Source organism: Calypte anna, chromosome 1 (assembly GCF_003957555.1).
Source record: "Calypte anna isolate BGI_N300 chromosome 1, bCalAnn1_v1.p, whole genome shotgun sequence".
Taxonomy (NCBI): domain Eukaryota; kingdom Metazoa; phylum Chordata; class Aves; order Apodiformes; family Trochilidae; genus Calypte; species Calypte anna.
In genome coordinates, this window is record NC_044244.1 from 38,200,559 (window position 1) to 38,215,444 (window position 14,886).

General features: G+C 38.8%; 1 protein-coding gene across 1 annotated transcript in view; it reads left to right on the forward strand.

Moving 5' to 3' along the window:
• LRP6 (LDL receptor related protein 6) overlaps positions 1-14,886 on the forward strand; it is a 125,259-nt gene that overhangs the window by 47,120 nt on the left and 63,253 nt on the right. The window contains exons 3-4 of the mRNA XM_030444560.1: positions 3,382-3,579; positions 14,161-14,357. Of these exons, the coding sequence (XP_030300420.1) occupies positions 3,382-3,579; positions 14,161-14,357 (395 nt within the window). The remainder of the gene's footprint in view (positions 1-3,381; positions 3,580-14,160; positions 14,358-14,886) is intronic.

A 14,886-nucleotide genomic window follows, 5' to 3' on the forward strand; every position in this document is an offset into this window, starting at 1 on the left:
CTATCTGAAATGAGAGATGGCAGCTTTGTTGGGAGGCTGTAGGCTTCTAAAAACAGTAAGTTTCAGACAAAGAAATTCAGTGTTAGGATGTTTGCTACGTTACACCCATTTCTATGTGGCTGCTTTTATTAGTATGTACAAGAATAATGTTGTAGAGGCAACTGAAAAGCTGCATAGGACAGGGTGAGTTACCTTGCACAAAAATGGCACTGAGTGAATTGAATGTTAATGTAAGAAATTATTGTAGAGTAACTCTGAAAATGACATTCAACTAATGTCCACACTTATTCATGGAGACAAGCTATTGTTAAAGAGTACAATTCTCAGCTAGCTAAGAACATCTTTTTGCTAACATTTATCTTGATTTTATCCCAAAGGGGTATTTTTTCCTGTCTCTTGTGAAGGAGGATGATATTTAGAATTTAGTTCCAAGAAAAGGGACAATCTGATGGTAATTTCCTTTCTCCTTCAGGATAAGGTCTGAATAGGATACCAGAGCCAGTGCTAAAGTGGAAATGCTATATTTAATTTGCTTAAGTGCATTTTTTGTTTCTTTTGGAGAACTGGAAATATTTCCTGTATTTTGCAATCAGTTGAGAAACTGTACTAAAACTTTCCTGTGGTACTGTTAGTCCGCTTATTTGAAAAATTTCATTTTTGTTTAATTTGATACTTACTACATTCTTCTGGGTTGCAGTTTCCATCTCTCTGTGAACCTGCCTCAAGAAGTTTCTTTTAAGGATACCTTGGTTTTACTGTCTTGTCTTTAACTCCTGCAGGGCTGGGAATGTTTCTTCTTAAGTCAACATCTATTTTTGATAGCCAAACACATTCTGTGCAATTTTTGTGAACTACTCCAGCACCTATAATTTAATTTTATTTCTTCATTAGATGAGTTCCAGTCCTGCCAGTGCTGGGGCCGGAGCTGCATTTCACAAGGAGCACTCAAGAGCTGATGAGCTCCACAGGGGTTGCTCCACTTGTGAAACCTTTGCAGGCTCTGAAGTTTGGCAGCTGTTCGGGTCCCTGTAGAGCTCAGAGGTTCTTAGTGGCTGAAACGAGCATAATTGCAAAGTTGGAGCATTCCTTGTGAAGGGCCTCACCGAATAATTGGCTGTCCCAATTAAGCAGCCGCTCTTCCCACTGAATAACGTTTAGGAAGGTAAACGCTTGCCTGCCCTTCAAGGTGTCCCAATTAACTGCCTTAAAATCAGCTAAGTGTTTTGTGGGGTATCTCTCTTCAGTGAGTGAAACAATTGCATGCATCTCAGTGGGGGCTGGTGTTGTACTGACACTCTTAGCAGGAGCCCAGCTTTGTGCAGGACAGGGGGGCTGAAGCAATGTGCCTCAGTCTTGGGGTGTGGCGTGGATCAGAAAGTTGCTGAGCTGATGGGTGCTGGCGATGAAGTTCTCTCTCTCTGTGTGTTCTGTCGGAAATCACTGCTAAATCGTAGCATTTCGTCTTGGCATTTGTACTCTGCAAGCTTTTTTTCTATGTATGTGGGATATTGTGCTGTCAGCGTGCCTGGACTTTGTGAGCTTTTTTAGAAAAGAAGATCTGTTATTTATTATTTGTTCATTGCAGAGAATGGAACCAAGAAACATGATTTCCTCTTTTTTTGTGGTGGGCTTTTTGTTTGTTTGTTTGTTTGTGGGTTGTTGGTGTTTTTTCATTTTTTTCTGTGGCAAGACCTTTTAATTTGGGGCAAATCAAAACCGAGAAGTTACAGCTATACAACGTGTAGTGATTTCTAATGTCTTTCAAGAGGAAGTTTTATTGCCTGGGTTCACCTTAACTACCTGAAAACAAAAAATTTAAAATTGTGATTTTGAAAATGCACAGGAAAAAACCATCAAAGCTTTTCCTCTGTTCATAATTTTTATAGATGGCACAACCTTGTAAGATAAACCAACATTCTGGGCCACAGTCTAAATAAAATACTGGCTAAGTGCTGATGTCCAAGAACCTTTCTCCGTATTTCAAATACTTAATATGCTCTGATTACTTAAGCAGGGGAGGCTCTATAATTTCCTGATATGTGAGTGCATAATACTACAATTATAAGTGTAGACAAATAGAAATACACTTTCTTTTTGTGTCAGGTTTTTATAAAAGCTTGCAACAATTTCTGAAGTCTTTTAGTAAAGTCTGACAAGCACGGAGAAAATACAACATGTAAAAATAATAAAGAGGCTCAAAATATTAGACTTATTTGACTTTGCCAAGAATAACTTCATCTGCAAATGTTTCTAAAATGTGTTGCACATTTGTTTTTCTTTAAAGGATGGGTGGCCAGACCTCTTTATATGTGGGCACCATGTTGTGATGTATTGTGGTGGATCTGGGTTAGTTTAAAGGCTTCATATTTTTCCTTATCAGGATTGCTTAGACTGAACCAGGTTAGGGAGCACAGATACAAGCAGGTATGCTGGCACATGTCATGAGGTCATGAGAAGCAATTTAGGACAGTAGTCTTCTTGTCTCTCCCAGCTGCAAACAGAGCAAGCTCTGTGGACACACTTTGTCCGGTCTGTTTATATTATATGTTACTACTGTTTAGTTATACATTCTGTTAACAGCCCACTAAAGTAAATCCATTTTCTACCACCTGCAGAAAAAGGACAAATATTATTACCCCTCCTCAAGCCTCCAGCCCTTATAAAGTGGTTTTACTCACTTCACTTCAGTCTTAAATGCAATTAGCAATTTCCCTCCCCCCAATACTTGCTAGATAATGTATAAACATGTGCCAGTGCATTCTAACATGTTTTAAAACTTACTTCTACAGTTTTTATAGACTTGCCTCATCACTGGATGCAAACTGTGCTTCTAAATATGTTGACTTAGCTACCTGTTTTTGAATTTCTACAGAAAAATGGATGCAAATTGGTATTCCATCAAATCCTCTTCACTGCCTTACATGCAACTATGTCCATTTTAAGTCCACACACCTTTTTTTTTTTTTTCCAATTTCCCCCAAAGCTCTGACCTGTGTTAAAGAGGAAGTTATACTTCTACGATAGTCTATAAAATACATCTTCACTGTTTAATACTGAATTCTGAGATTATTATCAAGGTCAGTTGGATCCCCAACTTTCTCACTGGACCCAAGGGAAGAAACAAATGTGGAAGTATAACACAACATAGTACTGTGGGTTTGCCTTAGGTTGTTGGGGTTTTTTTCATCTTTTTGTGCTGTTAGTAAAGTAACTTTGTGCTGTTGTGTTTCATAGGACATGTACCTTACCCAGTAGGACAGGGTTCCACAGAACAGAGTACATTTGCCTTTACTGAAAGTTGTGTCCAGTGCTCCAGTGGCAGACTTATATGTGATTGTTTTATCTTTTTTTTGGTCTTTTCTCTTTTGAAAATAATTGCAGGTTCATGTATTGGACAGACTGGGGAGAAGTGCCAAAGATAGAACGTGCTGGGATGGATGGTTCAAGCCGCTCCATTATAGTCAACACAGACATATATTGGCCAAATGGACTGACGCTGGATTATGAGGAACAGAAACTTTATTGGGCAGATGCTAAACTGAATTTCATCCACAAATCAAATCTGGATGGAAGCCATAGGTAAGAAGCTTTTGCTTGATCTGTGTAATGCATAATGCAGTGCTTTTCTTGGAAGATGTTTCTTAAGCAACATCGTAAGCTCTTTTGCAGGGCATTGTCATGTTAGCACATACAAAATTTTAAGCAAACTGCTGCTATCAGAAACTTTTATACTTCACCATCCTCCCCTTTCCAACCCTGTGAAGTTGAATATGTATTCCTCTTTGTAATGTTCTGTAACTCTCACTAAGCCTTTTCTCAGAACCCAGTCCCATAAGGAAATCCTGGAATCCTATTCTTAATTGTGTAAGACTGTGTAGCAAAATTGTCCTTTTCACTAGGTCTTCTGCTCTCTATTGCTGTGATATTTAGAAATGAAGAAAATAATCTGAAAAACCAGAATCATAGAATGGTTTGGGTTGGAAGGGACCTCAAAGATCATCTGGTTCCAACTCCCCAATGCATGACACGTTCCACCAAACCAGGTTGCTCAAAGCCCCATCCAACCTGGCCTTGAACACTTCCAGATAGAGGGCATCCGTAACTTTCCAGGGCAACTTGTGTTCGTGTCTCACCATTCCCCTAGGGCATGAAATTTCCTTTCTAATGCTTATTCCATACTCCTCTTAGGGGTTTGTCCTTTCTTTCACCACAATATTAAAAATGTTTTATATCTTCTGTGATAATAGTAGAGTGATCATAAAACCAGATGTATAGCAGAGCTTTAAAAAGAGTAATCTGAACTGAAAGCAATCACACATATAGCTGAATGTGACGGCTTGCTGCCTGAAAAATTGCAGTCCACCCATTGATTATGTTCACAAATATGAAATGTTCATGGCTGCTGTAGGAGTAACACAAACAAGGAAAGCCAGAACAACCCCACCCTTCAAATAGTAACAGCAGTGACAGTAAAGGACCACTCCAAAATGAGTGTCCATGCGGTCACGCATGAAATACACTTAAGTTTCTTTGTCCAACAGGATAATCTGCTGGCTCATTTTATTCTTGAGTCACCCCTTTTTTGCACTCTTCTGTTTATATGAGAGGAAAGGACTGCTTTAGTTTAGCAACATAGCACTGTGCTCTTGCCGTCCTAGGAGAAAGTGCATATTGGGTGCTGCATGAAATGGTACTGCCTTCAGTAGCACCCCCTGGAAAATGATGCAGGATCTAGAGGTGTTTTTGAAATGTCAATTGCTTGTAAAGTGTCCTTGGATCAAAAATTGGCACCACCACCATCCACATCTATATTTACCTTTTTCCTATCAAGTACAAACCTCCTTGTCTTATCCAGTGTTTCCAGTCTTTCTGGCTCCAGAGCGACTTCAGTATCTCCTGCTGGCACTGCTGCATTTTCAAACTTTTTTTGTGCAGACTTTTTTACAGTTTTTCCCTCACTGGTGGTCTGTAAATGCACACAGGTTTGGTCCTTTGTTTTTATTTTAGTGGTGTTTATTTCCTGGTCTGCCTTTGGCTAACCTGGAACTGATTTGTTCAAGAGATGAGGCTGTGAAGGTACTGATCTTTCCTGGTGTGAGGGGCTTGCCAACCTTCTCTGTCTACAGAGCTGCATCAAAGAGCTGTGGCTCATGGCATAGGAGTGAAGTCACCTGTAGACCAGCAGTTACCTCATTCCAGAGTAAACCAAGAGTAAAGACCTGTATGGACAAGTAATTTTGATTTTTAGATCTACTAATAGAACAAAACAATTACTCCAAGACTTTAAAGTTCTTAGGGTTATTTTTTTAACTGAAATGTATCAGAAATATGTTAGAATTTGACAGGGAGAAAGGAAAATTGTCTTTAGAGTAGAAAACACATATGACTTCCCTTAAGTGCTCAGAAGCTCAGACCACTTCTGACAGCACCTGTTTTTCCCTAGGCATCCAAGAAAGTTCTAAAGATTCAGAAAACAGTCAACATCTGTATCCAGGAGTTTTTGTTTTGTTTTTTATTCTTTGCAATTACATCACTGGGGGAAAGGGGGGAAGGGAGGAAGAAACAATTGTACAAGCTGTTCCACAGTGGAGTTTTATGTAATTTTTTTTCTCTGTTATGAACTATTAGCCCCTGCCTGTTTTAAGAAAAAAGACGTTTTGGGGGCTGAGTGGTGGGTTTGGTTTTTTGGTTGGTTGGTTTTTGTGTGTGTGTGTGTGTGTGTGTGTGTGTGAAATACTGTCAGTTACTCCTTAAATTCACCTTTCTCAGTATGGTATTTTACATCTGTAAAATGATTGCATATTTTAGCTCTCATTCATCTTCTTCAATAAGTGATTTTCTAATACTGAAAAAGAAAAGACTATTTCTAATCCTGCAGACAAAACAAACTCTTATGTTCCTATGCTCTTTGCACACACACACCCTCTGCTTTTTACTCCTTCTTCCTTTTCATCCCTTAAGTGGACCCTGTCTCCTTGTATTTCTCCACCCAGTGTTAACCCCTGCTCCTTTCTGTGTTCCCTGCGCACTCTTGCTGGGTCTGGCAGCCCTACAAAGTGTTCCTGAGCAGAGTTTATTTCAAGTGCTACTCTTGTCAGGTGCATCAAATATAGAGGGTTTGGGATCACTCATGTCTTCACAGGCATCCATTTCTTAAGGATGACTTGAAAAAAGTAAAAATAAAAATCTTTGTCATCCCTGATTTTCTGAGTAGTTGACCAAGAGATACAAGATGTGCTGGGTTTATGGAGTGGGAAGAGGTGGATACTGAACAGACACACCCAGAATAATCAAATGACCTTGGTTCTGTGTGAAAAGATGTCATAGTGTGATTAGGTCAAGTTTCTTGCACTGCCTCCTTTGAAAATCCCCTTTTAAGAGGGTTACCTTTTAGAATAATTTTTCCTAAGAATTAAGAATGGGGAAGGACAAGATCATTGTCAATGAGTACATAATCTTAACGTAAAACAGGCATTTTGGCTTCTTTATAAACTTCTAGTTTTAAAGATTTTTTTCTTTTTTCTCCCGATATATAGGCCATTCTACTAATGATGGTTTTATATTTTGAAAATAAGTTAATTTTTTTGTTGATGCCTTGACTTCTTTTGATTAAAAAGATTATTTTTTTGTATTGTTTTAGTGTTGCAAAGCTTTACTTGTTTTTCTGGAGCTTTACCCACTTCCAGCATGTCTTGCAAAATATGCTTCTGGAAGCTGGAGCTATTGAAGAAATGGAAAAAGCAATTGAGTTATTGAAAGACATAGATACATAAAAATATGATGTTCTAGATCTGAATAGTTTTAGTTCCTTTTAGAAAAGGAATAAGATGGGTAAAGATTTTATCTGTCTCAAAGTTTTTTAGTGTTGTGTAATGTGAGGTGGGAAAGAGTCTATAGCAGATAAGTGGGATTGTGAAAGCTTCATGTAAAGCATGATGATATGAGTTTTAATGCTATGGGGGAAGTGAGAAGTAGTTAGCAGGAACTGAAATCTTCTTCATTTCAAAGAAGAGTTTCAGACAGCTCCAAGAAAACTGCTTTAGTGGTTTGGATGGTGAGAGAGACCAATGTGTACATAAAAGATTTTTTAATGTTATCGATGGTGTTAAAGTGTTGAGGTTCAAACCTCAGTGATCTAAGAATTAGAATGAATGGAAGGGAAACATTCTTGGCATATTTCTAAATCTTTAAGAAATCCGTAATTTGTTTTATCTTTTTATTTGTGGTCTGACTATCACATCTGTACCCCTGGTACTACACAAGAATTAAAATTTAAAGATTTATGTGTAAGAGAAGGATGCTGATATGCATGAATGCTTTGCTACTTGCTTGCAGGGGTCTGGAAGAGTACTGGAGGCAGGTGGGAGGAGGAGTGTGCAGAGGGAGAAACAAAGACAACCTTTTTTTTTTTTTTTAATTTTTTGGCTATGTCTTTGGACAGGATCTCCCTCTGGAGCTGGTGAGTCTCTGCATCAAAACTAGGAAGCAGCAGGACAGTGCTGGCAGTAGCACTCAGAAAATGTGTGATAAAATCTTAAATTCATGGGAACCTCTGCAATAATTTTTAAGGGGATGATGTATCATCCTTTGCCTGCTAGCCCTGGGACTTACTATCCCTACCTGTTTCAGTGATGGGCTCATTATAATTAAGAGGAAGAGCACAGAAGTTGATGACTAATGCCCTTGGTTTGCCAGCAAGAGAAAGGAACGAACAGTTTTTCATGTCAGAATGTAATAATTAAAAAATGAAATCGGTGCATACAAGAGATGGTTTTGTTTTTTCCAGTTCTCGCTCCACTCTTATCAGAGGGAACAGTTGCTTTTTGTGGGACTAATTAAACAAAACTGAATTGCAGACAGCTCTCCTGTGAGTAGAGTACCCGAGATAGGTTGGCCTGCTAAGGCAGCTCTTGAATTAATTTTCTCTTCCTTTACACTGCAGCAGCAGTTCTAATTAATAAGTTAACACGTTACTGGCTGAAGGGAAATGCACTTACAAGGTCCCTCAGGAAGTGTTTGTGCTAATGAGATGGGTTTTGAGGCCACTGTAAGAAACATACTTCCAGCAACTGTCAGAAAGCTTGGAAGCTCTTGAGAGGGGATGAATGTCTTAAGTTTGCACTGGAGCATTGATTTTTCTGGTTTCAGTTTTCAAGCACCAGTCCATGTCTGCCTGCCAGATGATTAATTGCAGATTTGATTAAATACTAAAATTACTGTGTCCCTGCATTTAGAAATGTTTCTTTTTCATTATTTGCTAATAGTGTGTACAGTGTATGATATGTGCAAAGTATAAAATATTGCATTCTGTGTATATATTTGTGTATATTTCTGTGACATAAAATACTTAATACCCTCAGCAATGAAGAGGAGAACCTTGGTGAAAGCCTTGTTTCAGCACCTCACCAATACATTACAGGCCAGTGCAAAATGAATGGTGCCCTAATTAAAACTACTAAAGAAGTCTGTGTAAGGGTAATTAATTAGATTATTTGGCCACAGAGCAAGGATGAATTTCTTGATTCTTCCTCAAGGTGCTTCTGAAATAAAATGTTGGGAAGGTGGAGCTTCAAAATATTTGTAGTTGACTGTGTGTGATATATGTATATTGTGTATATAAGTAGTCATGAGATCACAGGTCTCTGCATATTTCTAGAATTTAAAGTATGTTGTACAGGGTGAGTAGCAATGGTGGATTGACAGAACATCTCACTGATACTGCGTCAAAGACCTAAGAGGGCAAATGCAAAATTATTTCAGGACTGCAGCCCTGTGGAATGCAGAGGAAGAACAGGTTCAGTTAGGTGGCACATAGACCCCTTTGCAGTCACTGGATCTCCTGCTCCAGCTTCCATCTAAACACCCTCATCTCCTGCTGCTGCCTTCCTGGTCTCCTTCCCTCTTGCTAGAGGCTTTCATTTACACTTCATGTCACAATGATGATTGATTGAAAAATGACCCACAGAATGACTTCATTTCTCAACCAAGGCTTTACTTCTGTCTGACTACTTCAAAACTTCACTGAAGGTGGGCTTTAAAATGTCATTGTTGGACTTGTCATTTGTTATATATTATGTCTGGAAGCACGCAGTGACTGTGGCTTAAAGAAGTGGCAAAAAGACAATATTTTCATTTTAAAACAGTATTCTATGCAACATCATGTTTCCTGTTTACTTTCTCAGGTAATTAGAACCAGACTTGTACTCTGATACAAATATTTGAACAAGCATTCATGGTAAAAATCCAGCTTAATTTTCCAAGTTTGCTTTGCAAGTGTTTTTGATAGGCTGGCAGGAGAGGAAACCTTACAAGCTTCTGAAGGAACCAGAGCTCCCTGCCCTCCTTGTGGCATCTTTGGTGTGGTGTTACACAGTTGTTTGTTGGTCTTTCATCCTGCTTCATCTGACATCCTGCAGGATTCCTAAGTGCTTCGACCACTTGCTAGTATTTACAGTTGTCACAAGGCAAAGGTGTAGTTCTTAGTATTTCCTGGATTCTCAGGCAGTGAGTGGTCTGTATATGGGGAGAAACATTTTGTGTAAAATTATTATAATTTGCTGCGTGCAAGCCTGTCAGTTATATGCTTTCTTTAACATGATGAGCATTAAAAGCAAGGCTCAGAAAATGGGTCTTTACATTTTTAATCCTTCATGAAAGAAGATGACAGTAATTGCAGCATAAAAACTTTGGTTTTTGTTTTTCTTGTATCAAGAGGGGAAAAAAAAAAAAGACCTGGTAAGAATGTAGCTCACAGGTATCTTTTAACTGCAAATTGATCTGGCATAGTGTGAGAGGGAAAATAAATTAATATTCAGTAGATGCATATATGAATATCCCTTAAAGACTTTTTTTAGAAATATATATACCATTGTTTTTTTATTATATATAATATAGAGACTAGAAAGCTTTTACCTCTAGTTGTATGAATTTCTAGCTCCTCATATTGTCATCGGATACCAATACAATGGTAAATTTTGCCATAGCATTACATATGAAATATTAAGATAAACTACCTTTATTTTTTCCCCCCCAGTCTTCACCATTATATTTGAAATGGGATTGCTAAGACTGATACAACAGTAGAATTTTTCTTTTTTTTTTTTTCACTTTTGGACAGCCTAAGAGATGTCAGTAGGTACAGGATTCTCCAGAGGAATGAATTGAAACATAAACATGAAAATTCTTCTGGAGACTGAGCAGAGGCAGCCTCAAAGGCCACCTGAAAGGAATTTTACTACTCTGAAGTTGAGATGTTAACAGTTTGGAGCCCAGGCTAGGAGGTCTAAAATATGATGCCAGGTTTTCTGCAGGTGTTCCAATCAGTTTTGGAAATTAGAGAACTGTAATGCAGCTAGAAGAGAAGGAATTTGGTTAATGGAAAGTGTTTGATTATTTCTATGGAGACATGCTATTATGTTTGACTATCAAACATTGTTAAATTCATGGGGAAAATAGTAATCCTTCTAATATTATCAGTTCATATTACCTTGATTTCTTTTGTGTGTGTGTGTGTGTGATTTTTTGTTAGTATAATGCCAGATAGATTGCCTATGAATTTTCATGTATGTATTCACTTCAGAGTTCAATGGTCCCTTTTGTAATGTCTGTTTTAACTAGTTTGTTGTATGTTTCATTTTTCTTTATCTTCATGAAGTATTTCACAGGCCTCTAACAGAGTAAGAATAGAACAAAGGTGAATGTATTTGCATTGGATTTATGTTTTCTTCAGGCAGTAGAAAACTCCTTACTAACATAAGTTTTTGCATCCCTGATTACCATGATGATACTGTAGATAATTGTATTTAGAAAATAGTGATACACAGCACAGATTACATTTAATTTCTGTGGAAACCGCTTCACTTCTCATTTTCTCTCCCACCTTCCTTCTGTGCTGTCCCTTTTGGCATTTCCTTCCTAGCCAACTAAACAAAGTAGAGATGGTGATGTTTCAAATGTAAATTGATATCAAGACTTTTAGGGCAAATCAGTGTGGTTGTAAGCCTGGTGCAGGGAAGATTATTGAAGTCAGTGTGTGCTTAGTGCCACGTATTACGTAGCCAATTTGCATATTGCTGAAGCCCTGGAGATGTCTCCTGGATGAATAACATTACTCCTTATTCTCATCTCTCACTTTCTCATCATCTCTGCTGTCTCTTTTTAATGAGACTAAGGATAAGAGCAGAGCATTTTAAAGGAACTGAAGAGTTTAGTGAAGGATAATAAGGTGAGAGTGCTTTTTGCTGTTGTATTGCTTATTCCAATCAAGCCTGGGCTGATGATGCAGTGGTTGAAGGTTGAACCACCAAAGGAACTGTCAGGTCACATCAGTCCAGTTATACTCGCAGCACTGTACCTGGTACCAGTGTTGGTGGCTTTATTAACAAGGCCAGAAACTTGGGGACCTGGCATGGGTGCTTGTGAAACACCTGGTAGGTGGGAAGCACCTTCTCCTCTCAGTCATGTGCAGCAGTTGGGTACTGTGGGTGAAATTGGGAGCCATCTTCTCACCTGCCAAAACCAGAGCTCAGGAGTTACTAGCACAGATCATGCTAAAGCATAACTGCTTCATGGCAGCCATCAGAAGGACATTTCTTGCGCCTTCTCTCTTTCCTTTTTCCTGTTTTTTTAGCACCTTGGATCTCCCCCCCGTTCCTCCCCCTCCTGATGAGGCTGTGGAGGCTTGTGCAGTGCAGCACAACGCAGCCACTGCTGCTGTGCTGACTGACACACAGTGTGTGCCTGCTGCTTGGCAAGGCTGTTGGTTGTGGCCTGTGTGCAGTATGTTTGGCAAGGAAAAAAGCCTTACTGGTTTTGCTGATTGGAAGTGAGCTATCACCTTGTAATGGCTTTCTGGAAACAAGGGATATGGGCTACATGTTTGCTGGAAATACTCATCTTAATGAGCTGCAAGTAATACATGCTGTTGTGTTTGTGCCCACTGCCATTTTCATGTGATGGTACTTTAAATCTGCCGAGAAAAGTTAAATGAGTTTAAGAATAATCTCTTCAAGGCTGTGGCTAACAGAGCACTCAAATAAAGTGCACCTGGGTATCTCCAGATAAGGGCTGGTTTAAATAGGCTCACAGTTCACCTTATGCATTGTCATATGAGTAGATGGTTGTCCAAAAGCTGGGCATTTTTAACAGTGTCTATTGAACACAAAGATTTATTTTCCCCAGGAATGGTGGGTGCTGATGGCATTTAAAACTCCTCTCTTTTTTTTTGTTTTTTTAAATGAACTGCAAGATAATCAGAATACTTCAGAAAAACACGGCTTCCGTTGTTCATAGGAATGTCTTTGCAGGTTTGGTTATAGTGAGAGCTTTAGACTTTTATTGCTTCTTTCCCGTATGACAAAAGTCATAAAGACTTAGGTAGTCTCCAAGCCTGCTATAAACTAAAATTATTCAAGTATTGAAGGCATTTAGGGTTTGGGGGTGGGGTGGGTGTAAACATTTACAGAATTAGAATGCCTTTATTCTTGGTATGGGAGCATGTTGTACCATTCTGGCTTCACTGTTGGTTGGTAGATTTCACCTGTAACTTATATTACAATAGTATTTTTTAAGATGCTTAGTTGGTGCATTTAATTAGTAACAAATATATACCCGATTCCAGACAGAGATAAGAAAGAAAAGATAGTATGTCCTACTTTTGAGTGCAAAATATCAGAAATAGAAAATTTTGTTTAGTGTAGAATTGGAACACTAGAGTGACAAATATGGGAAAGTATGTGTTTTTCTCAGGAGCAGAAAAAATAGAAGCTTTAGAGATAATGCATCTTTTTTTCAGAAGCTACGGTGAAGGAACAGTAATGACTGCAGTGTCTTTGTACTCAGAATCACTGGCAGAAGAGAACTTCAAGTTTCATGCCTTAATATACTCTGTTATATTTTAACAGAAAATATTTGGAAAATAAGGGTATTTTTGTCCTCTGCTAAACCACTTCAGTTACTGTCTTCGTTGCAAAGTGATGCATGGAGTGTTGGGGTGTTTTTTTCAGTAAATATACAGGTAATGACTCTCTTCCCTGCAAGAAGGAAATTGGGAGCCTGGTGTTCATAGTGAAGCCTTTATGGCAGGAGAAGCAGAGCTGCCTGTCAGTCCTTTGTGCTTTCAGACCAGGAGAGGGATGATGATCTCCACTGTTCAGTGGGAGTTTGCATATGTGGGACCACATGTGCACCCACACATTTAGGAAGAAAGGAGGAAGCACTTGTGTACATGGTATTTGTGTGGCCCTGCTCTGAGCAGGGTATTGGTTCAGATGACTTCCAGGGGCCTCCTCTTGCTAAGCTTTTCTGCAATTCTGAATAAAATAACTGTAAGAACTGAGCTACTTAATTCTAGTTTTGAAGAACCGGGCTACAGATAATTAGTTTCTACATCACAAGAACCTGGAAAAACTGTCTTCAGTAATGTTTGTGCTGCATTTTTGTGATGGCTAATGAGCATGTGTTTGTATATATACATAAGATATATGAGTTATACTCTTTAATTTTGTTTATGAACCTGGAGACAGGCGCTGACCCAGTTTGTTCAGAAAAGATACCAATACTATGGCAGAAGATCAGTAGAACTCTGTTTAAGGGCACTGCTTATAATAAAAGCAATAGCTTAATAATTATCATAATAACAAATCATGAAACATTAAAGCTTTTTTTACAGTAAAACTATTTGCTGTTTGAGTATTTTTCTGATGGTTCCAAGGAATGAAACTGGAAGAGGTGGATGGACTGCTAATTGACCAAATGCTGTCTCAGTCTGAAATCTGCTGAGGCTGCAAATGACAGACATCATAAATCACCATGCAGTAGTCAGAGCTGCATGAAATCAGCAGGTGCTCTCTCCACTGTGCATGGTGACACGGAGCCCCACAGGTACTGGATCTTAAAAGGGTATTAAGAAATTGCCACAGACCTAAGTAAGGATTTCAGCTGGCATCTCAGCCACCTCGGCATCAGTAGGCAGCCTGAAAACAGAACTCCTGTGTTGTTCCCCTATATAATTCTCTAAACTGGTTGCACTGTATTTGCTCCTCATAAATAAACGCAAAGATTTGATGCACTGTAAAATTTCTTTTTATAAGGGTTATGTTCAAGCAAAACCATAGCAAGCATTGTGTTTGAGCCCTCATTTTCTTCCCTGCATTCTATTAGGCAAGCAGTGGTTAAAGGCTCCCTTCCACATCCCTTTGCTCTGACGCTGTTTGGGGACACGTTGTACTGGACTGACTGGAACACACATTCGATCTTGGCCTGCAGCAAGTACTCCGGGGAGGACCTGCGTGAAATACATTCCAACATCTTCTCTCCCATGGATATTCATGCTTTCAGCCAAAAGAGGCAGCCGAATGGTAAGCTGTCTTGCTTTCTTTTTTTAACTGCAAGTTGGAACTGATTTTAAAAAAATCTTAATTAGGCTTTTGGTATGATGGTGGGTGGCTTCACTCGCATCATGATGCAATTTTTTCCAGTGCGGAGATTGGGAAAAGACCCAAGGGAAACCAAATATTCTCTACATTGTTTCTTTTAAGCTCAAAAAACATCTCTTCCTTTTTTTTTTCTGCCTACCACATTTATCCTGTTGTATTCCTTCTTCTGTTTCATGTGCCATAACTTTAGGCAACATGGTATTTTATTTTTTTTCCCCAAGTCGTAATTCCTGAATGGAAAGTAGTGTTAATTTGGCAGCTGATACTAAGCGAGACTAGTTCTGTGTAATAACCACTGTCTTAACCATTGTGTTAATTTACTGTGTTTGCATTTTGTTTTTATACACACCACCTACTATACATTCAGCACTGACATGCTGAATAGTTTGTGAAAATGAGAAGGGCAGAGCTGAAACAAGTCCTGTTTAGAGCTACATGCTACTTCCCCAAT